This window comes from Chrysochloris asiatica, unplaced genomic scaffold, assembly GCF_000296735.1.
Source record: "Chrysochloris asiatica unplaced genomic scaffold, ChrAsi1.0 scaffold00230, whole genome shotgun sequence".
Lineage (NCBI taxonomy): Eukaryota > Metazoa > Chordata > Mammalia > Afrosoricida > Chrysochloridae > Chrysochloris > Chrysochloris asiatica.
The window spans coordinates 2,698,397-2,723,352 of record NW_006408748.1 but is presented as its reverse complement, the minus strand read 5'-3'; the positions used below and the strand labels follow the sequence as shown (position 1 = coordinate 2,723,352).

General features: G+C 41.3%; 1 protein-coding gene across 1 annotated transcript in view; it reads left to right on the top strand.

The window, feature by feature from the left end:
* Nucleotides 1–5,609: 5,609 nt before the first annotated feature.
* PDS5A (PDS5, regulator of cohesion maintenance, homolog A (S. cerevisiae)) overlaps nucleotides 5,610–24,956 on the top strand; it is a 142,227-nt gene continuing 122,880 nt past the window's right edge. Inside the window, exon 1 of the mRNA XM_006873223.1 lies at nucleotides 5,610–5,753. Coding sequence (XP_006873285.1) covers nucleotides 5,610–5,753 — 144 coding nt within the window. The remainder of the gene's footprint in view (nucleotides 5,754–24,956) is intronic.

Here is a 24,956-nt window from a genome sequence, read left to right as displayed (position 1 = left end):
AGGACGTGGAATGAGGGATATCATTGCTGACATCTGATGGATCTTGGCTGAAAGGAATGAATATCAGAAAGATGTTTACTTGTTCTTTGTTACTACATAAAGGTTTTCAACTGTATGGATCATAGCAAGCTATGGACAACATTATGTTGTTGTTGTTGTTGAGTGCCGTTGTGTCCATTCCAACCCATAGCAAGCCTGTATAGGGTTTCCAAGGAGTAGCGGGTGAGTTTGAACTGCCAGCCTTGCAGTTCAAACAGCTTTGCAGTCTGACGCATTAACCTACAGCGCCACACCAGGACTCCGGACGACATTATAGAGAATCAGTATTCCAGAACTTTTAACTGTGCTCATGAGGAACTGTACGTAAATCAAGAGTCAGTCATTCTAAAGGGGGCACTGAATGGTTTAAAATTGTGAAAAGTGTGCACACAGGTCATATTTTTTCACCATACTTATTCAATCTGTGTACCGAACAAATAATCCAGGAAACTGGATTATATGAAGAACATGGCATCAGGACTGAAGGATGACTCAGTACAACATGGGATATACAGATGATACAATCTTGCTCACTGAAAGCAAAGAAGCTTTAAAATACTTATTGATGAAAATCAAATATCGCAGTCTTCAGTGTGGGTTGCACTTCAACATAAAGAAAACAAAAATCCTCACCACTGGACCAATAAATAACATCATGATAACTGGAGAAAAGATTGAAGTTGTCATAGGCTTCAGTTTGCTTGGATCTACTATCTATACTCATGAAAACACAAGTCAAAAAAACAAACGCCGTCCTGCAGTAGACAAATCATTGCACAAGACTTCTTTAAAGTGTTCAAGAACAAAGATGTCAGTCTGAGGACTAAAGTGTGCCTGACCCAAGCCATAGTATTTTCAGTAGTCTCATATCCATGTGAAAGTTAGACAATGAATAAGGAAGGCCATAGAAGAATTGCTGCATTTGAGTTATGGTGCTAGAGAAAATTTTTTTTAAAGGTACCATGGACTGTCAGAAGAACAAACAAATCTGTGTTGGCAGAAGTACAACCAGAATGGTCTTTCAAAGCCAGGATGATGAGACATCATCTGTCATACTTCAGCCACATTATCAGTAGGGACCAGTCCCTGGAGAAGGACATCATGCTTAGTAAAGTGAAGGTTCAGTTAAAAAGAAACCCCCAACTAGATAGAGCGGCACCATAGCAGCAGCAATAGGTTCAAGCATAGCAACAAATGTGCAGGACCGGGTGTTATTTTGTCCTGTGGCACATAGTGTTGCTATGGGTCAGAACCAACTTGACAGCACCTAGTAACAATGCCTAGGATATCAAACTTTTTCACTCCATGGATATTTACACAGGGTTGTTATGGGTCAGGATTGAATTGATGGCACTTAACAACAACAACAACAAGTAACAATGCCTAGGATATCAATCTTTATACATTATATTTCATTTCTGACAGCTTTCGAGTTTCCAAGATTTTTTACTTTATACATTACATGTTCTGATTAGTAATGAATGTTTGCAGCTGTTTCTCCTCATTTTGAGTAATGCCTCATCAGTAAATGAAGGTCCCGAAAGCTTTACTCCACTCCCACCATTATGATCAACTCTAAGGAGGCAGCTCTTCCCCAGTAGTATATTGAGTGCCTTCCAACCTGAGGGACTCATCTGTACTGTTTCTGACATGTTCTGCTGTTATTCACAAGGGTTTCAATGACTAACCACAATTGTGAGGTTGGCGCAGGACCAGGCACTATTTCATTCTGTTGTGCATAAGGTCACTATTAGTCGAAACCGACTTTGGCACCTCACAACAACAACCATTCAAAAGCAGTTTGCCTCTCCTTCTTCCTTGTCTTCTTAGTTGAAAACTGTGCTGAAACCTGTCCCCCATGGGTGCCCCTGCTGTATTTAAGATACTGGTGGCGTGGCTTTCAGCATCACAGCAATACTCAAGTCTCTACAGTGTGGTAAACTGACAGGCATTTGGTGGATAGAGTTGATTATATTATATCTCATCATGATGGATAACTGGAGTCCTGGTGTGGCACTGTAGGATAGGTATTGTACTGCTAAACGCAAGGTCAGCAGTTCAAACCCACCAGCTGCTCCTTGGAAACCCTATACAAGGTAGCTATTAGTTGGAACTGACTCGAAGGCACTAAACAACAACAAACAACCATGAGGGATAACTATATCTCAACTGCCAAACAACTTGAATCCTGTCAAGTTATCACAAAACCATTAACTATCACAGATTTATTTTCATTTTCTTCATCTTCAGCCTGAACTTGCATATTTATGGTGTGTTCCACAGTTTTTCCTGGTCTTGTTTTAACTGATGGTATTGAGTTTCTCCATTGTCTATTTTCATGGATGTAATCAATTTGATTCCTGTGTCTTCTCTCTGGGAGGTCTACATTTTGAACCCTTTATGTTGTGGAAAAAATGTATTTGCAATGACTAAGTCCTTGGTCTTGCAAAATTCTACCATGTGATCACTAGCATTATTTCTATCACCAAGGTCATATTTTCCAAGTACTGATCCTTCCTTTTTGTTTCCAACTTTAGCATTCAAATCACCAGAAATTATCAGTTCATCTTGATTGCATATTTGATTAATTTCATACTGAAGAAATTGGTAGAATTCTTCAATTTCTTCATCTTTGGCTTTGGTGTTTGGTGCATAAATTTGAATAATAGTGGTATTAACTGATCCTCTTGTAGATCTATGCATTTTATCCTATCACAGACAGCATTGTACTGTAAAGATAGATCTTGAAATGATATATGTGACAACATTCCTCTTCAGTTTGTCATTTCCGGCATAGTAAACCATATGGTTTTCTGATTCAAAATGGCCACTACCACACTATCAATCTGTTTCAGCTCATGAGTGTTTAGGATGTCAGTCTTTATGCATTTTATTTCATTTATGATGACTTCCTTTTTTCCTAGATTTATACTTCATACATTCCACGCTTCAGTTACTAAAAATGTGCTGCTTTTTCTTTTCATTTTGAGTTGTGCCCCATCAGCAAATGAGGGTTCCCAAACCTGCTCCATCCGCATCGGTAAGGTGAACTCTGCATTGAGGAGGCAGCTCTTCCCCAGTCATAGAGTTCCTCACAACCTGAGGGACTCATCTTCAGGCACTATTACCGCAAGGTTTTGCTGCTATTCATCCGGCTTTCAGTGGCTAACTTTACAGAAGTGATCTGTCTCTACTTCTTCAGAGTCTGTCTTAGTCTGGAAGCTCAGCTGACACCTCTCCACTGTGGGTGACCCTGCTGGTATTTAAAATACTGATGGCATAGCTTCCAGAATCACAGCAACATACAAGCCACCACTGATACAACAGTTTTCTGAAATTATGTGTGTGCTTAATTATTTACATTAAATTGCTCAAACACTGCTTCACTCTTCAGAGTTCAGTTTTTGAGTGTTTATAAAGTTCTGTGGAGTCCAGGTGTGGCATTGTAGGATAAACACTGAAAGGAAAGAGGTTTGAACTGCAAGGTCGGGGGTTCAAACTTACCAGTCACTTCTCGGAAACCTTATACAGGATCGTTATGAGTCAGACAGCATGTAACAACAACACTAACATGGGGTCCTAGTGTGGTGCTGTAGGATAAGCACTGGACTGCTAGCCACAAGGTTGGTGGTTCAAATCCACCACTACTTGGAAACCCTACACAGGGTCTCTCTGAGTTAGAACTGACTAGACAGCACTTAACAAAGCATACTATTAACAAACTTGTTGTTGTTAAATGCCCTAGAGTCAGGTCGACTCTAAGCTTCTCTTTTGAAGCTTTTATAACAAATTTTAGAAATCAAAGGGGGAGGGAATGGAGAACTCTGGCGGCTGTCAAAAAGCACACGAATGAGCAGCCCACGTTGTGCTATGTTGCAAAACTTTCAGCATCTTCCCTCCCCGCCCCCCCGCCCCGTTGAGTATTTCACCGTGTTATACCCGGTTCGTCCACGTCCCTCAGCACGACCCCAGAAAGTCATGAACTCCTGTTCGCTACAAAAGGTGAAAAACTCTGCTTTCCCTGCAGGCCCTCTCAGAGCCAAAGGGACTGGGGTTGACTTCCCGCCACCCGGGCCCTCCTCCGCCTCGCCCTCGCGGGTCAAGTCCTCCCGAAGGCTCTCCGAGCGGCAGGTCTTGGCGCCAACCGGGTGGCGGCGCTGTCCGACCCGCGTGCAGCCGCCTTGGGCCCAAGGGAGGCGGAGGTAGGGCCGCGGGAGGAAGGGGAGGGAGCGCGGTGCGCGGCTGCTCTCGCGTGCTCTCGCGCCGTTCGCGTGACCGCTGTGTGTGTGAGTGTGTGAGTCGCCGGCTCCCGGGGCTCGGACCGGCGGGCGCGCGCTGCTGCGAGGAGCGTTCGGGTCCGGGTTGGCTGCCTCGGCCAGCGCGAGAGGCGGGCGGGCGGGTTGTGGGGTCCTGGGCTGACACACGCGCACACGCTGCCGGCGGAGCTTGCTCTGAGGCTGCTCTTCCTCGGCCCGACGGAGAGCGGCAGTGTCTCCCCGCCCAGCGCACACTCGCCCCGCGTCTCCCCCCGCGGCGGCTGCTCTTCTTCGGCACCGCCAGCCCCAGTGCCGCTCCGGGGCGGGCGGCGGCGGGACCGCGGAGCCGCTTTGTGTGCAGCCTGGCGAGGGGCGGCGGCGCAACCACCTGACAGAGGCCCTGGCTCTGGATGCACCTTCCGGCCGCATGAGGAGAAGGTAAAGGCGGCGGTGGCGGCTCGGCTCCCGCCCTCGGCGGGTAGAGGGAGGCGACGGAAGAGGGGCCGGGGGAGGGGGAGGCAGCGGGTCCGAGGCCCGGAGGGGCTGCGCGAAGGTGCCGAGAAGGCCTTGGCGGCGCCGGGAGACCCGGAATGCCTGGGGGCGACGGGAGCCGCCGGAGCCCCGCAGTCGAAGTTGAAGGAACAAAATGTGAAGTGCAGAGCCGCGTCAGCCGCTTCCTGGCGTGGGCTTGGGGGTGGCGGGAGGCTCGTTTGCCTCTCCCGCGGGGGTGGGAGAGCGGGACAGCGGAGGGTGGGGCGGGGGTGCCCGGGGGGGTCCCGGGGCTCAGCCCGGCAAGGGCATTTTGTTCCCGGGAGCGCCGCTGCGTGGGGGTCCGCCTGGCTCCCGAGTTTTGCGGCCTAAGCCGAGCCCTATAGGCCTCGCGTCTCTCACCCCGGAGGGGCCGGCCGGGAGGGGACTCGGCGCTCCTCTGCGTCCCCGCGGAGGTCTCGGGGTTCCCGCCAGCCTTCCGAGGCCGCCAAACTTCTGCCCTTCGGGCTTGAGGACGGATTTAATTGTGAAAGGAGCGCTGGGAAACTCCTGGCGCGGCGCGGCTCCTCCTGCGGCCGGGAGAGCCCCCGGGCCCGGGGCTGGCACGGGTGGGAACGACGAGTCGGCCGGCAGAGAGCCGCCCGGGGAGGGCGAGGGGGTCGGGGGGCCGCCTGGCCCCGGCCTCCCCGGAGAAAGGGCCCTTTCTGGATTAGACATTTTTGAAATGAAAAAAGAGGTTACAAAGTCGCCCCTTTCCCGCTGAACTTTTGTTTTCTGACCGATAGAGGCCGGTAGAGGACTGTGAAAGAAAAGTTGTCCCCCAGGATGGACTTCTCCACCACGCAGCCCAAGCCAGCCACTGCCCTCTGTGGTGGCGTCGTGAGTGCTGATGGGAAGATCGCCTACCCTCCCGGGGTGAAGGAGATCACCGATAAGATCACCACCGATGAAATGATCAAACGACTCAAGGTAGGCGTTCTTATGTCTTTGCTACGAAGTGCTCTTCTCCTGAGCTATGTATATACTCCACTGCTGTTGTTGTTGTTAGGTGCCATCGAGTCGACACTGCTCGATCCTGGGCCAACCTCACTACTGTTGCCACTGTTGAGTCCATTAATGCTGCCACTTGGCCGATCCATCTCGTTGGGGGTCTTCCTCTTTTTCTCTGAACCCTCCACCTTACCAAACATGATATCCTTCTCCAGAGACTGGTCCCTCCTGACAATATGTCCAAAGTATGAGACCCCCAATGTGTCCAAAGTATGAGGCCTCCAAGGAGCATACTGGCTGCACTTCTTCCAAAACGGATCTATTGGTTCTTTTGGCAGCCCATGGCACTTTGAATATTCTCCTCCAACACGGTAATTCAAAAGCATCAGTTCTTCTGTGGTCTTCCTTATTCACTATCCAGCTTTTTAGCGTTACTGAGTGGCATAGGCAGTTAAGTGTTGGATTACTAGCTGAAAGGTTGGTAGAAGCACCTTGGAAGACAGGCCTGGATATCTGCTTCCAAAAGGTCTTGTTGTTATTAAATGCCATCAAGTCGACTCAGACTCATAGTTACTCTGTAAAGGATTTGCGAGGAGCCAACTGGTGGGTTTGAACTGCTGATCTTGTGATTGGAACTCTAGTGCTTATAAAAGATCATGTACCACCTTGAAAACCCAAGGAGCAATTTTACACTGCATACATGAGGTCACCACGAGTGAAGTTCCTGTCTTAAATGAGAACTTCACCTATTATGATTTTTCTACATCAATGTCTTGAATATATCTTTGAATAGAAGCTGTTGGATAAGCACTGGACTACTAACCAAATATCTTTGGTTCAAACCCACCAGCTGCTCCTTTTAAACTTTATACAGGGTCAGTGTGAATCAAAACAGACTCAATGGCACTGACATTGGGTAGGGATGTAACCAGTGTGGAGAAATTGAAAAGTATGTTTTTTTTAATCTTGCTATTTTTCAAGTGTAAGAATGCTAGGTTTTCAAAAAAATTTCTTTGAAATACTTTGTTTAGTGTCAATACAGTTGCTTGTAACCTTAATGTAAACAATAAATTTGCCTTGGAAAGTGTATATTGTCATCAGCTTTTGATTTAAAGGCAAAAAAAAGCATTTTTAAAAAGCAATTGCAGGGATGTGCCCTTTGGTTGTTTGAATGGTTATATATTCCTGAGTGCTTTGGTGTGCATCCAAAAAAAACAGGGAATGGAAGCAAATGCTGTTGAATGATGGTGCAAGAAGGGGATTGTAGTGATTGCAATGAAATGAAATACAATAGGATGAATGTAAAGCTGATGGTCTAAATTTATCACCCAATTCATAATATAAAAACTTAAAAAAAAAAGGTGTATACTTTTTAATATCTAGAAGCTTAAATATGTTACAGTATAATTAAACTTTGACAGAAAGTAGTAAGTTTTCAAAGTTCAAGCTGGAAAAAAGAAACTTTGTGTTTTTTTAAATTAGTTTTTTAATAGGGAATCAGCTTATTTAGTTTAGCTTGGTGGGTGGAAATGAGGTCAAGAGTGTTAAGTTTTAACCCTATGTTGATCAGACTTTTTGCTTTCTGTTCTGTGGCTAGCAGTATCATAAAATAAATCTGTTTTTGTGAAAGGGTCAGTTTTAAATACTTGTTCTCCACCAGGGTGACTGCCTCCCAAGGGATATTTGGTAGTATATTTGGTTGTCACACTGGAGCCCAAGTTGAAGTAAGGAGTCCAGGTAAAAGGTGTTGAAATTTTACAATAGGGCATTAACAATAGGAAGAGAGCAGTGCTGATTCAGCAGTCCTGGTGTATCACTGCAGGATAAACACCTGGACCTCAAGGTTGGTTTGAACCACAGGGTTGGTGGTTCAGAACTACCAGCCATTCCTTGCAAACTATACAGAGACACTATGAGTCAACCTACTAGATTGCACTTACCATGCTGGAGACAGGTTCAGTCCATAGCCTGTGCACCTCAATGTAGCCACCACCCATTTGTCAATGGAGGCTTGCTGTTCCGGATTTTTCAGGAAAAGGGCCTGACAATCTGCTTCCCAAACATTACCCAGTGAGAACCCTGTGGATTACAGTGATCCAGTCTCACTGTGCATAGAGTCACTGTGAGGTGGGGAAGTGACTCCATGGCAGCTAACAGCAACAGGATAGTTTGAATAAAGAGAGAGTGGTGATCCTAGAAACTTTTCAGTTAAGAATCATTGGATTTAGTGGAAGGTGAGGGAAGAAACAATGTTAACGATGTTTCTACCTTAGGCAATTTGGTCAAAATGTATCTTAGGGAATGATCTTTCCCCCTTTGCTAGTAGAGTTTAGCTACTGTTGCATGCTGGTTCCTACTCATAGAAATCCTATAAGGGGTTTCCAAGGCTGTAAATCATTACAGGAACAGAAAGCCTCATCTTTCTCCTGTGGAGCAGCTGGTAGATTTGAACTGCTGACCTTGGGGTTAGCAGGTTGATGTGAATAAACCACTACACTCCCAGGGATCCTTCTAGAACTTAGTATAGTAGTGTTTTTGTTGTTAAGTGCCATCCAGTCAGTTCCAACTCACAGTGACCCTGTATGGGGTTTCCAAGGAGTGACTTGTGGGTTTGAACAGCTGATCTTGGTTAGTATTGTCAGTTCCATCCATTGTTATTGTTGTTGTTGTTCAGTACCATGGAGTCGGTTCCGACTCATAGCGACCCTGTATAGGGTTTCTGAGGCTGTTAATATTTATGGGAGCAGAAAGCCTTAGCTTTCTCCCGTGGAACAGCTGGTAGTTTCGAACTGCCAACCTTGACATTAGCAGCCCGATTTGTAACCACTACGCGACCAGAGCTAAGCAACACTGTATAGGGCTTCCAAGGAGTGGCTTGTGAGCTTGAACCATCGACCTTGCCATTCAAACCGATTTTGCAGTCCAGCGCATTAGCCCACAGTACCATACCAGGACTTCCTAGCAATTGTATATATAATGTTGTGTTTCAATGAATTATTCGAGTATTCCTGTAGTTTTGTGGGTTTTTGTTTTTTTTTAATCAGATTTTGTAATTTATTACCTCTTAGAAAGGAATGGGGAGCGTGGTGGCTCTGTAGGATAAATATTGGACTGTGAAACACAAGGTCAGTGGTTTGAGCCCATGGGATAAAGATGGGGCTTTCTGCTCCCAGAAAGATTTACAGCCTCGGAAACCCTATACAGGGTTGCTGTGAATTGGAACCACTTAGATGGCACCCAACAAGAAGGAAGGAATAGGACACAATTCCTTCCATTAAAATAAATCTAAATGCTTACTTGATGCTTCTAAAGGCTATATCCAGTGCTTTGAGTTTCTGAAAACTGTGAAACATGAGATTGAGTTAAAAATTTATGAATTTTTAATTTTTATTGTTTTCAGATTAACACAGAAACCTTGAATTTTAGCAGTGTGTATTTTGGTTGGAAAAATAACATTTTGAATGTATTGGCATTTTCAATTTGAAAATATATTGATATCAAATATATATATAACTACAAGTCTAGAATGAGGCTTGTATTAGTATATCCATTTCTTGTAAGTTCATTTGGAAGTTAAAATTGACATGCATATTAACTAATTTAAATGTCCTACCTGTAAAATTTTGCTTGTTTCAACAATTCTTAAAATTAAAAAAAATTTCTCTTGCCTGCCTTTGCTGAAACTTTGGATGTTGTACTTTTTAGGGATCCTGTTTTAATGTGTTACTTTCTTACTGGAAATTCAGCTTTTTGACAATGCCTGAATGTGTTTTTTAAGGAGCTCTGGTAGCGTAGTGGTTACGAATTGGGCTGCGAGCCTTATGGTCAGCAGTTCAAAACTACCAGCTGTTTTGCCGGAGAAAGATGAGGCTTTCTGTTCCCGTAAAGATTTATAGTCTCGGAAACCCTGTACAAAGTCACTATGAGTCGAAACCGACTCCATGGCACATAACAATTGTGTTTTTTTTATAACTTTGGACTCTGTGTGTGTGTTATTAGAACTTTAGTTAAGGCAAATTTTATAAATTTTATAATTTGTGATTGCTACTGTGGAGTCCTGGTGTGGCGCTGTAGGATCAGCACTGGACTGCGAACCACAAGGTCAGCAGTTCAAACCCACTAGCTGCTAGTCAGAAACCCTATACAGGTCACTATGAATCGTAATGACTTGACAGCACTTAACAAAAAAAACAACTACAATTGCTACTATAAAATTGCAACAATGTTTAAATACTATATAAATACCAAGTGTACTTGTTGTTAAGTGCCAGTGCCGTTGATTGCGACCCTGTATAGGGTTTCTAAGGAGTGACTGGTGAGCTTGAACCACCAACTTTGCAATTCAAACAACTTTGCAGTCTGGTGCATTAACCCACATCAGGACTCCAAGCTTCTTGTTGTTAGGTGCCATCGAGTTGGTACCAACACATAGCGACCTTATGCACAGCAGAACAACAAAAACACTGCTCAGTCCTGGGCTAACCTTACTACGGTTGCCATGCTTGAGTTCATCAATGCTGCCACTTGGCCAGTTGGGGTTTTCCTTTTTTTCTCTGATCCTCCACCTTACCAAACATGATATCCTTCTCCAGCGACTGGTCACTCCTGACAATATGTCCGAAATTTAGGACATGTAAAATGTTGATCAGAGATACTTGTTCCATTCTGTTCAGTTTTCAGGAAGCAAAAAAGCATTTTTACTGTGAAAACATCATTTTGGAATTAGAATGATTTTGAAAGATATTCTGGAACCTCTCCTACTTCACAGATGATGAAAGTGAGGCCCAAAGTGGCCAAGTGACATTTACTGAGATCAGTCATAGGGCAGGTTAATGGCAGAACCCTGGCAATGGCATGTTATTTACTTTGATTCTTAGAGCTGTTTTCTTCCAAGGAATCCAAGAGTAAAATTAAGAAGTTGTGGAAGCAATTGTGATGCTTTGAAGCTTCTTTATGTCCTTGTTGTTATTGTTGTTGTTGTTGACTTGTAGTGACCTTGTACAGGGTTTCCAAGAGTGACTGGTGGGTTTAAACTGCTCACCTTGTGGTTAGCGCTGTTAGCAGTCCAGTGCTTACCCTGTCATGCCACACCAAAGCTAAGAATATGCCCTTGTTGTTAGGAGCCATCAAGTTGGTTCTGACTCATAGCGACACTGTTTAGTTTTCAAGGAGCAGCTGGTTAGTTTGAACCACCAAGTGGTGGTTAGAATTTTGATACTTATCCTACAGCGCCACACCAGAACTCTGAGTATGTCCTTGTTGTTGTTCAGTGCTGTCAAGTCGGTTCCGACCCATAGTGACCCTGTATAGTGTTTCCAAGGAGCAGACAACTAAAATATACTTGTTGTTGAGTGTCACTGAGTCAGGTCCAACTCATAGCGACCTCATGCACCACAAAACACTCACTGCCCAGTGTGCCATCCTCACAATCTTTGTTAAGCTTAAGCCCATTGCTGCTGCCACTGTGCCCAGTCCATCTCGCTAGGGGTCTTCCTCTTTTTTGTGGATCATCCACTTTACCTAGCATGATGTCCTTCTCCAAGGATTGGCCCCTCCTGAGAACATGTTCAAAGTATGAAAGGTGACATCTCGCTATCCTGCCTTTTGTGGTACACTCTGGCTGTACTTCTTCCAACACAGATTTGTTTGTTCTTCTAGCAGTCCATGTACTTAAATATTCTTCTCCTGCACCATAACTCAAATGCATCAATTTTTCTGTGGTGGTGGTAGTATGTCGTGGAGTCTCGCTTCCGACTCCCCTATAGAGGGTTTCTGAGGCTGTAAATCTTTATGGGAGCAGAAAGCCTCATCTTTCTCCTGTGGAACAGCTGGTAGTTTCAAACTGCTGATTTTCAGGTTAGCAGCCCAATTCAAAACCACTATGCTACCAGAGTTCCTTAGTTCTTCTATAGTTTTCCTTATTCATTAATTTCTGTTTCTAGAGGACTACGTAAAATTTAAAAGTATATAATTTGTTATGTCCAGTCATGCTGGTCATCTGTTATTGCCTTGATTGTGCCACGTTCAGTTATGTCTAGACAGATTACTCACATATGAGATTAAATCAAAAAGTAATGCTACTAGGGTTCCAGTTCACATGTACATGGGTCTATTCTAAACAAAATGTGTTTCAAAATGTCTGCCATCATCTGATGGCTGCAGACAAGTTCTCTCTGTGACGCCGTTGTCTTTGTCTCATCCAATCAAAACATTGGCTTCCTAGAAGATCTGTTGGGCCAGTTCGATTTAAGGTAGAGAGGTTAGTTCAGGTTATGCCTGCTTTTTTAAAATTTTTTTTATAAAGATTCCAAAGGGATGATCTCGCTAGATTTTCTGAACAAACACAAGGGCTTATCAGGAAGAGAGGTTTAAGAAAATTAAAACTGCACTGGGGAGAAAAGGGCCAGTAAAGTTATACCAAGGAATTTTTTCCCAGCACAACAGTGCACTTGCTTCTTAGTTAAAGGTAGCAAAGGCTGTCCTACGAGAATTTCATTGGGAAGCCTTTCACTATCCACTCTATATTCCTGACTGGAGATAGCCCCTTTAGGCCTCTGTTTTGTGCCCCAAAGTCAACATTTCAAAGGAACATGGTTTGAGTTCCTTAAGGATGCCAAAACTAAAGACTTTACATGGTGTAAATCAACAGTACACAATTTGTGGGGGGAGCATTTGGAGATGGAAACACCACCTTGAGAAATGTATGTAGACCTAGAGGATATATTAAGAAACAGTAACTTCACGTTTGTATATTTTTGTTTAGTAAATGATTTTATAGCTGTGCTTTTTTGCTTGTCCTTCTGTGTAGTCCATATTCACCAACATACTTATTACCTTGGTGCAAAATATAGGTAGTCCCCAACTTACTACATATTCCACTTATTATGAACTACACTTATGACCATCTGTTGTTTATTTACATATTATTGTCAATAATATACACCGTCCTGCTGTATGTAATTTGCTGATATCATTTGCAGACGTTCGCTCACAGATGCTCAGTGTTATGATTTGTAAAGATATTAATAAAAGACAGTAGTCATGAAAACTAAAAAGAAACACGTCAGACCTGACGTGTAATTGAGTCATCACAGTGGAGCCGTGTCATAAGTTAAGAACTACCTAAATTAAGAAAGATTAAAGACTATGGTTCTATTGCTTTGAAAATGTCTCTGGTTCTGTGTTTTCTTTGTATTTTTCTGTCATCTTTCTCTGAGTTAAATAACATTCACCTTCTCCCCACCCGTATCACTTCAACTTTCTACAGAATGGACTATTTTGCAATTGATTTGGAATTAGGATATGATAGACTTGATTGACCCTTAATGGTACAGTGAATTGCTTCGCTCTTAACCAAAAAGTTGGTGGTTCAGCCCCACCCAGAGATAATTCTGAAGAAAAGCTTGATAATCTGTGGCAAACGTTTCACAGCCATAACATTATACTCATGAAATATTACACAGTTCTGCTCTGTGACACACATAGGTTGACTGAGTCAGAATCAACTGAATTTAGTTTGGGAGGGAGAGGAAGAAATTTAGGAATAGGAAACCATGAATTCTTTTAAAACTTGACCTGGAATTGGCACTGTTAATTCTACCTTAAGCTTTTGGTCAAAGTAGTCATAGACAATACCAGACACAAGGGTGAATTAGCCTTATCTCTCAATGGGAGACATAGGAAAGAATTTGTAGCCATCTTTAATCTGCCACAGGAGCTCTCATGGCAAGTTAAAGTGTAGTTATAGTTACTGACCAAAAATATGAGACCAATCATTCCTCCCACGGCACGTTCTATTCTTCATCTAGGTTTGATAATTCATTGCAGCAGCCACAACCAAACTCAGAAACAACACTCATGCAGGCTTTATTAGGGAAGTTAACAGGTTACAAATTCAGGGTCAGAAATGCTCAGGCACAGTTGTTCAGTCAGAATAGCCTCTCTTCTACTCTGCTAGGGCTGCTGATAAATGCACACAGGATACACCACTCCACCAGAAGCCTTGGCCTGAAGACCCTGCTCTGGCTCCATGACTCAGCAAACCTAGCCCCAGTTAACTGCCTGAAAACACCCAACTCTGCAAGCAAGCCTCCTGCCCACAGTAGCTCAGCAGGGAAGTCGGCCACCCTGTCTGGTGCTCTGGCTTTTGGTTCTGCTGCAGCTGATCCCTCTTCCACTCCTCCAGTGTCACAACTTTCTGTCTGTGGGTCAGGGCTATTCAGTGTGCAGCAATCTTGGGTTCCAAGTGATGTGCTCCACTCCTGTCTTCTTTGATGGTAGTGAGAGTCCCCCTTCCTCCTTCTGAAAGGGGCTCTGGTAGTGTAGTGGTTACAAGTTGGACTGCTAACCTCAAGATCCACAGTTCAAAACTACCAGAAGTTTCACAGGAGAAAGATGAGGCTTTCTGGTCCCATAAAGATTTGTAACCTTGGAAACCCTATGCAGGGTCGCTATCAGTTGGAACTGACTCCACAGCACATCACAACCTCCTTCTGAGTTGGCTCACTTTAAATCCAGGTTTGAGTTTCAAGTTTTGTTTTGTTTTTTAGTATTTTTTTTGGTTTATTTTTTGATGATGACATTCCTCTTGAATTTTTCATTCCCAGCATAGTACTAAAATGACCAAATTCAGCTCACTAATGCCAAGGATATCAATCTTTATGTGTTCCATTTCATTTTTTTTTAATGTTTTATTGTGGATTATATGGTAGTTTACATAAGAGAACTTTAGTTTTACATTCATTCCATTGTATATCGAGTTTCAAGTTTTTAAAATTGTAGTCAGCTCTGTTAACATCCACAACTGAATCATGACATCATCTCTCAATAGCTTCTTGTACCTTCTCACCCAGATTCATTAGGAAGAGATGTGTTTGGGTGGAAGTTACAAAGACTAACTCATTGCACCATGGGCTCTTCTGGTTGTTGTCCCTTTCATATATGATGGGTTAACTTTCCTCATAACAAGAATTTTAATGGTCAGCACACCCCTGAAAGCTTTGTAAGCCAGCCACTTCATGCCTTTATCTGTCAGCATTTTAGATATTTAAAATTGCCTATCCCTTTCTGCTGTAGATTAATACTCTGGATTGCAAAGTCAATTTGAACCGCAAGGTTGGCAGTTCAAACTTACGAGCTGTTCCTTGGGAACACTATGCAGGTCCGCTATGGGCCAGAACTGACTCTATGACACTTAACAACAACAGCATCAACCTAGTACTCTCAGAAGACCAGCATGTTCCATGATAGGATGAATCTTCTGTTCCTGTTGGAACTTTAAGCATTTATATCCACAAGCAAAGACCAGTCCAGAACAAGCCATCAAAATTGCAGCAATTTACACTAGTTTACAATGTCACACCTTTTTTTTCATTTGGTATAGTTCTGGTCATTTCAGCCCTAGCACTCACATACTCTCCTCCCTGCCCCCCTAAAACTCCCAACACCTTCACCCCATCCCCACCTTTCTGGTTGCTCAAAATTCAAAATACCAGTAATTTCTCTTTCTGCACATCTTGCCTTCACAAGTAAGTGTCCTGTTCTCACCAGTTCTACAAAGGCTTAAAACAAAAGGCCTGTTTCTTCTGGGCAGTTTATAACTCCTCTTTAGCATATTCAATCAAGAATAGGATGAAGGTGGACTTTGAAGCTTCCTATAATTAAGATGTTGTTGTTAAAGTGCTGTCGAATCAGTTCCAACCCATAATGACCCTGTAGAGGGTATCCAAGGAGCAGTTGGGTTTGAACCACCAACTTTGTGGTTCAAACTCACCTTGAAGTCCAGCATATTATCCTGCAGGGCCACCCAATATTAATTTTCATCACATATGTGCCTATTTTACAATACTAGGTTGTAGAAACCAGTATCCATAGTACAGTCAGGTAAACAGATAACCCTTTCTATGACACCCAAATGCAATCATATCTTTACCACCTCTGGACTATCCCTCATTCATATGCATGTGGCCTTGAGCCTCTGATAGGGTGGATCCAGCAGGCCCTGGCCCTCCATTAACCGTTTTGGTTATGTGGCCTGGCTTTTGCCCTGGTGACTCCAGTACGAGCTTTTGTCCCCTCATTTGCAGCAAATATATCTCTTACCTTTCTTTCAACCATTACAGTTAAGAACCACCAGAGCAACCATCTAAGAACCAAAAGTTTCACTTCTATGTCCCTTTGTTCCTTCTCTGACAAAGCCCTATGCTTCTGTAAGTCTGGAGTCATTTCAACAAACCCTGCTTCTGATACCATCAGACACAAAACTATGAGAATAATTCGTTATACCACAGTATACTCATAAACCAAAGCAAAAAAATCTCAAAAACAGTAAATATTTGCAGACAACTTGCTGTTGTTGTTGTTGTTAGGTGCCATCAAGTCAGTACCGTCCCATAGCGACCTTATGTACAGCAGAATGAAACACTGCCCGATCCTGGGCCAGCCTCACTACTGTTGCCATGCTTGAGTCTATTGATGCTGCCACTCAGCCAAACTGTTTCATTGAGGGTCTTCCTCTTTTTCTCTGACCCTCCACCCAACCAAACATGATATTCTACTGCAGTGACTGTTCCCTCCTCACAATATGTCTAAAGTATGAGAGACGAAGTTTGGCCATCTTGGCCTCTAAGGAGCACTTTGGCTGCACTTCTTTCTTCCAAAATGGATCTATTGGTTCTTTTGGCAGCAGCCCATGGCACTTTCAATATTCTCCCCCAACACCATAACTCAAAAAGCATCAATTCTTCTACTGTCTTCTTTATTCACTGTCCAGCTTTCACATGCATATGAGGTTATTGAAAATACCATGGCTTGGGTCAGGCACACCTTAGTCCTCAAGCTGACATACTTGCTCTCCAACACTTTAAAAAGGTCTTGTGCAGCAGGTTTGCCTAATGCAATACGTCGTCTAATTTCTCTACTGCTGCTTCCATGAGTGTTGATAGTTGATCCAAGAAGAATGAAGTCCTTGACAACTTCAGTCTTTTCTCTGTTGATAAAATGTTGTTTATTGGTCCACTTGCAGTTTTTGTTTTCAATGCTGTGTTAAAACGGAGTAGAAGATAATGTTGAATGTTAGGGAAAAATTATGGGGAGATATGGAGGTTCTTGGAACCCTGATTCTTATTTTTCTCTTCTCCTTGAAAAATATTATTGGCATCATGATTATAATAATTATCTTTACTTTAAATTTTTCAACCAGGAAAAATGTTGCTTTAATTGTATTCGTAATGACTAATGGTCACAAATATTTCTTCATAATGTATTTTGGCCACCTGAATGTCTTCTTTGAAGTGTCTGCTCATGTCTTCTATGTTTAAATTGACTTTTTGGTCTTTTTCTTGTAGAGATGTTGTAGTTTTCTATAAATTTAAGAGATTAGTCCATTGTCTAATATGTCATTGCAAAATAATTTTCCTAGTCCATTTGCTCTGTTTGTACTTTTTGGAAAAATTTTTTGATGCACATAAGTGTCTAGTATTTAGGAGATTACAGTCATCTATTTTGTCTTCTGTTTGTGTATTTTTAATTATGTTTGACAGTATATTTATGCCATGTATTATAGCTCCTAAGTTTGCCCCTATTTTTTCATTGATGATCTTTATAGTTACAGGCTTTACAGTTAAGCCTTTAATCCACATTGGGTTTCTTTTTGTATTTCGTGTGAAATATGAGTGTTGTGTCATTCTTCTGCAAATTGATTTCCAGTTTTACCAGCAGCATTTGTTAAAGAGGCTACTTTCCCCCCATTTAATGTGTTTTGGCCCTTTGTCAAAGACAAGCTTGACTGTATATGGATGGATTTACTTCTGAGTTCTCAATTCTGTTCTGCGGATCTATGTGTCTTTCATTGTACTAGTACCAGGCTGTTTTGATCATTGTGGCTGTGTGGTAATTTTTTAGTTCCGTGAATGAGAGGTCTTCTTAAGGCAGTGCTTTGCTTATCCCAGGTCTATTTCCTCTCCATATAAAGGTTGGGATAGTTTTTCCCATCTCTTTAAATAATAATGTTGGAATATGGAGTGCTTTGAGTAGTACTGGTATTTTCACGATGTTAAGTCTTCCTGTCCATGAACATGGTATAGTCTTCTGTTTTTGTAAATCTCTTTTGATTGTGTGTAGTAATGTTTTGGGCCCCAGTGTGGTGGCTCCATGTTATAAGCACTGGACTGTGAACCACAAAGTCCGCAGTTCAAGCCTGCCATCTGCTCCACAGGACAAAGATGAGGCTTTCTGCTCCTATGAAGATTTAAGAGCCTCAGAAACCCTACATAGGGTTGCTATGAGTCACAGCCAACTCAACGGTATTTAACAACAACAGTAGCATTTTGTAATTTTCTTTGTGTAGGTGTTTCGTTTGTCTGGTTAGATTTATTCGTAAGTATTTCATCTTTTGGGTGTCTATTGTAAATGGTTTTGTTTCCTTTATTTCCTTTTCAGAGCTTTCTATTAGTGTAGAGGAATCCAACTGATTTTTATTTATTGATCTTATACCTTGCCACTTTGCTGAATGTTTCAGTGAGTTCCACCAATTTTCTTGTTGAGTCTTTGGGATTTTCTTATGTGCAGGATCATATCACCTGCAAATAGAGTTTTACTTCTTCTTTGCCACTTTGTTGTTGTTGTTGTTGTTGTTGTTGTTAAGTACTGAAGAGTTGGTTGTAACTCATAGTGACCCTGCACAGGGTTTCCGAGGTTGTAAATCTTTATGGAAGCAGAACGCTTCATCTTTCTCCCGCGGAACCACTGGTAGTTTAGAACTGCTGACCTTGAGGTCGGCAGCCCAACTCATAACCACTACGCTACCAGTTGTTGTTGTTGTTGTTGTTGTTGTTAGTACCCGTAGAGTCGGTTCCAACTCATAGTGACCCTGTACATGGTTTTCAAGGCTTCAGATCTTTACAGGAGCAGAAAGCCTCATCGTTCTCCCACGGAACAGCTGGTAGTTTCGAACTGCCAACCTGAGGTTAGCAGCCCAATTCGTAACCACTACGCTACCAGAGCTGCCTTTAATTTCCCTTTCTTGCCTTATGTTGCTTTTGTTAAGTGCTGTCAAGTTGATTCTGACCCATAGTGACTCTTTATAGGGTTTCTGAGGAACAGCTGGTGAGCTTGAACCACTAATCTTGCTGTTCAAAGTGACTTTGCAGTCTGGCACATTAACCCACAGCGCCACAACAAAATGTTAAATAGAAGTGGTGATAAGAAGTGGTGATAAAGGTTATCTTTGTTTCCTATTCATAAAGGGAATTCTTTCCATTGAAAATAATGTTGGCTTTTGGATTTGTATTGTTGTTGTTGTTAAGTGCCATTGAGTCGGTTCCCACCCATAGTGACCCTGTATAGGGTTTCCAAGTAGTGACTGGTGAGCTTGAAACGCCAATGAAGAATTTCCTTTCTGTTCTTATTTTGTTGAGTGTTTCTATTAAGAACGGATGTTGATTTTGTTAAATGCCTTTTCTGCCTCAATGGATAGGATTATGTGGGTCTTTCCTTTTGTTTTTTTAATGTGGTGGATTACAGTGATTATTTTCTTATATTGAACCATCCTTGCATCCCTGGTATGAATTCCATTTGATCATGTTGTGTTTTTTTAGGTTCAACAAAGTTGAATTCTGTGGGCTAGAATTTTGTTGAGAATTTTTACAAATGTGTTCATGAGGGATATTGGTCTATGGTTTTCTATTTTAGTGATATCTCTGCTTCTTGGTTTGGTATGACGGTTATGCTCACTTCATAAAATGTTCTTAGTTTTCCCTCCATTTTTAGGTTCTGGAATAGTTAGAGTTGATGTCAGCTCTTTGAATGTTTGGTCACATTCACCAGTAAAGCCATTTGAGTTCAGACTTTTTTTTGTTGAGAGTTTTTTAATGACCTAATCAATTTCTTCTTTCATTAGGGTTTTTCTGTTCATTCTGTGTTAGTGTCAGTAAGTTGTGTTTTTCTAAAATATTTTTCCATTTGTAGACTTTCAAATTTATTGGAGCACAGTTCTCCATAGTATTCTGTTGTTATCCTTTTTATTTCCCTTGGCTCTATTGTGATGTCACCCATAGTGTTTCTTATGCTTGTTATTTGCATTTTCTTTTCTTTTGTTGAATTTGCCAGTGGTTTGCCAATTTTATTAATCATTTTAAATAACCAACTTTTTGTCTTGTTGATTCTTTGTATTGTTTTTTCTGTTATCTAGTTCATTTATTTCTACTCTAATCTTTATTTTTTCTGGTGGCTGTAGGCTTGCTTACTTTACTGTTCTTTTTCTAATTGTTGGAAATGTTATGTTAATGTGTTGATTTTGGTTCTTCTTTTTTGGATAGGTATGTATATTGCTATAAATTGCCCACTAAGCACTGCTTTCACTGTTTATTAAAGGTTTTGTGTGTTGTGTTTTCATTCTCATTTGATTCAGAACTTTTTTATTTCATTTTTTATTTGTTCTATTACCCAATAACTTTCAAGCAGAGTATTACTCAATTTTCATTTATTTGATTTTTTTACTTGGTCTTATTGTTGATTTCTAATTTTATAGCATTGTGATCTGGAAAGACGTTTTGTAGTATTTCAGTGTTTTTAAATTTATTGAGGTTTGCTTTGTGGCTTAACATATGCTCGTTCTATTTTGGAGAAAGTTCCATGTACACTGGACAAGAATTATGGTGTTGTTGAGGTGAATGTTCTGTATAACGCTGAATCAAGTTGGTTGGTTGTGTTTAGTTCTCCTGTTTCTTTGTTGACTTGTTTTCTACCTCTGTCCTTCATCAAAAGTGCTATATTAAAATCACCTATGAATTGGGCTGCTAACTTTAAGGTTGGCAGTGCGAAACTACCAGCCATTCTGCGGGAGAAGGATGAGGCTTTCTGCTCCCGTAAAAATTTACAGCCTTGGAAACCCTGTACAGGGTCACTATGAGTCGGAATCAACTCCACGGCACTTAACAACAACTTTTATTGTAAAGCTGTCTGTATATTTCTTATATTCTATTAGAGTTTGATTTATGTATTTTGAGGCTCTTTAACTGGTTGTTGTTGTTAAGTGCTGTTGAGTCGATTCCAACCTATAGCGACGCTGTATAGGTTTCTGAGGAGTAGCTGGTGAACTTGAACCACCGACCATGCAGTACAAATGACTTTGCAGTCTGACGCATTAACCCACAGTGTCACACCAGGACTCCTGCCACACCAGGAGCATAGATAATTTATATATTCTTTGTTTTTCAGTAGACTCTTTAATCATGAGATAATGTCCTTTGTCTCTAATGCTGGCTTTTGTCATTAAGTCTGTGTTGTCAGAAAGTAATATTGCTACTCCTGCTGATTTTTATTGGTGTTAGCTTGATATATTTTTTTCATCCTTTGATTTTTAATCTATTTTGTCTTTGCGTGTAAGGTGTATCTCATGTAGACAGCATGTCAAAGGATCATGTTTTCTTATCCATTCTGCTGCTCTCCTTGGTGCACTTCCACTCAATCTGCCATCTTGTTTGTTCTCCCCGTTTAGTATTTTTTTGTAAAATTACAGATTCCTTTAATTTCTGTTTATCTGGAAATGTTTTCATTTTGTCATCATATTTGAGGGGCAGTTTTGCTGGTATATGGTTCTTGATTGGCAATTTTTTTTTTCACAGTGTTGTAAATGTCTTCTCATTGCTTTCTTGCTGGCATTGTTTCTGCTGATTAATCAGAACTTAATCTTTTTGGTTCTCCTTTGAAGGTAACTTCATTATTCCATGCTGCTCTCAGGATTCTTTCCTTGTCTTTTATTTTCGAGAGTTTGATTCTGATATGTCTTGGTGATTTTCTTTTGGGTCTATCCTGTTTGGGATTTGTTCAGTTTCTTGCACAGTTGTCTTCTTGTCTTTCATGTTAAGGAAGTTTTCTTCCAACAGCTCTTGGACTTTCTTTTTTGTGCTTTCTTTATCTCTTTTTTCCTCTTCTGGAATGATTTACATGTAAGTTATTCCTCTTCATGTTGTCCCACCAGATTCAGACTTTATTTCGATTTTTTCATTCGTTTTTTTCTGATTGTTCTTCTATCCAGGGCTGCCATCTGTATCTGTTTTACTCATCCCCCATGTCTTTGTTGCAAAGGGTCTGCCCAGTGCATCTGCCTACCCTGCCATCTTGACTTGGAAGTAAAATGCTTTTTTTCTCAGTGGTTATTTTATCAATGTTTTTGTCTGTATCCAGTTTTAGCTTCCACTCTAGAGAGAAAAACTGGGATCTAGCCAAGAAATACACAAGGTGGAGGCAGGAGGGATGTAACAGTGGAGTTCCTGGCCCTAGATGAAGTTCCTGTAGACCCAGGTATAATCTATGTTCTGGACACTCAATCCAGAAGTAGTGTGTGGAAGTCCTTAATGGAACTGGTTTCAGTGTCTGTCAGGACCACAGAAGAATATGAGGAAAAAAAAGTTTTTGTACCTTTCCTGTTGCCTGTGTGAGTCTGCTCTGCCAGGCTACCTTCTGTTGTCAGAGCTGCTCACAAAACTTCAAGATGGTTGCACATGTGTTCCTTCTCCAAGGATTAGTCCCTCCTGTGACATGTCCAAAGCATGTGAGGCAAAATCCTGCCATTCTTCTGGCAGTTCTTGGTATACTCAGTATTCTTAGCCAGCAAAGAAAAGCACCATCCTTACTCATTGTCTAGCTTTCCCATGCATGAAGTAATTGAGAACACCATAGCTTGTATCAGGCTTAGTTTCAAGGTGACATCTCTCCTCTTTAATGCTTTAAAGAAATATTTTTGCAGCAGATTTGCCAAGTGGTTCTGTTTCTTTACTGCTGCCTCCATGATACATTCATACCAATAAAGCACATCAGGGGCACAAACACAGGCACTTATTAAACACCTTGTGGGATTGCTTTATGGGGTCTGAAGACTTAGAATCATAGTCTTGTGTGAGTGTTCTGTAATTGGCATGATATGTATATTTTGTATTCTACCTCCTGGTTTGGTGAGTGATATCTGGGGTCTTAAAAACTTTCTCAGTGACCTCTAGCATGCAACTATTGAGCTCTGAGTGGCCAGAGTAAAACCAAAGACTCAGAGAAGAAAGAAGCTAGTCCATAGAGTAATAGTTTATACAAACTATAACCTCATATATTCTACGACCAGAAAAACTACATGATTCCCAGCTACCACTACTTACTGTTCGGATTAGGAATAGAATATAAGTGGATCCTGATAGAATGGGAGAAAAATGTGGAATAGAACACAAATTCTTAAAAAGTCCGAAGTTACTGGCTCAGTTGAGACAGAAGGGTTCCCTTAGATTGTTGTTGTTGTCGTTATGTGCCGTGGAGTCTTTTCCGACTCATAGCGATCCTGTACAGGGTTTCCAAGGCTGTAAATCTTTACAGGAGCAGAACGCCTCATCTTTCTCCCACGGAGCAGCTGGTAGTTTCGAACTGCTGACCTTGTGGTTCACAGCCCAATTCATAACCACTATGCTACCAGATTGTAGCCCTGAAAAATTCTTTAAACTTTGCACCAAAACTATTCCTTCCATAAGGTCATCTGTTAGCTAAATGACAGATTGGCTCATGAAATAAACAATATAACCATGCATAGTGTGCTTTTTTTAAAAATCATCTACATGAGACTAACATTCACTCTACAGCAGAGAAGGCAAAGGGGCAGGGAAACTAGCTTAGTGGAAATGGACCATACAGAAAGAAAACAATGAAAAGTTGGCACAGTGTAAATTGTAAACAACATCACTGAAACAATTATGTTGAAATTGTTTTCAACATAATTTGCTGCATTCGAGGAGAGGGATGATCTCAAAAAACAACAACAACAAATCACTGTTAGTATTTTATGTACTAGATTACTTATTTATGATGCGAATCTGGCTTTTCCATAGAATTTCATAGAATTCTGTGGTGGCAGTTCAAAGTAAACATTAATAATTAATTAATACCAGATTATTTTCTTTTACAAAATTCAGTACTTGCAAAGTGTGTTAGGTTCACTTTGTTGTTGTTGTTAAGTGCCACCAAGTCAATCACGACCCTGTATCGAGTGTCCGAGGAGCAGATGGTGAGCTTGAACCGCTGAATTTACAGTTCAAGCGGCTTTGCAGTCTGATCCATTAACCCACAGCACCACACCAGGTTAGGTTCGCTAGACATGTTTAATTGTCCTGTAATTGCAAGTGATTGTTGAATTGAGTATCATTCATTTAGCCCAGTATAAGATAAGGAGAAATTAATTGCTTATGTGCAAAAAAAGAAATTCATTGAATAAAAGTATTTTCCTAAAGATTCACAAGGATTAAGATTACGTATAAGGAGACTTGTTTGTCTTTGTCAGAACCTATTTAGAATATTTATCTTCTTGGCATGCAACTAATTGTATTTAAAGTGATGAAGATCAGGCAGTAATGAAATGAAATTGTTTTCGTATCTTTTTGAGATAATGGTATTTTGTCCATGGTTATTGATGTCGCAGATATTCTGATCTTTAATTCATTTCTGTAGTCTGAATTATTCTATACATTATATATTTTCTAGAATGATAAGTCCCAATATTTATTATTTGTTTGTTGTTCAATCTAGATTTATTATCTTCCTCTTAACATTTCTAATTTTGATTTCCCTCCCCCCTCAAAAAAGTGAAGCACTCTGTGCTTTGCAGACTGTTTCAAATCCTGAAGAAAATCAGCATACTTATTCTAGATAATTGGTTCCCAAACATTTATAGTTCTTAAACGTAACCTAGTGATTTTGTTCAGAATCAGTTGCTTGGTGTCCATGACCCCTTTCATTTTCTCCTCTTCCCAAAGCCAATTTAGTAGTTCAGAATTGGGCTCATCACTACATTTTTTTCTCATTAAAATTATATTCATCTTCCAGTGATTTTCATAAAGGAAAAAAAGAAACTGTACTTAGAATCTAAGAAATATATTTTATTTTCCTTATTGCCAAGTTTCATGTTAACTATTTTCACAGGTTAAAAAATGTTTTTTAATTTTTACATTAGCTATAAGATGTTTTAAGGAGCTCTGGTAGCGTAGTGGTTACGAATCGGGCTGCGAACCGGAAGGTCAGCAGTTCGAAACTACCAGCTGCTCCGCGGGAGAAAGATGAGGCGATCTGCTCCCGTAAAGATTTACAGCCTCGGAAACCCTATTCAGGGTCGCTATGGGTCGAAACCGACTCGACGGCACTTAACAATAACAA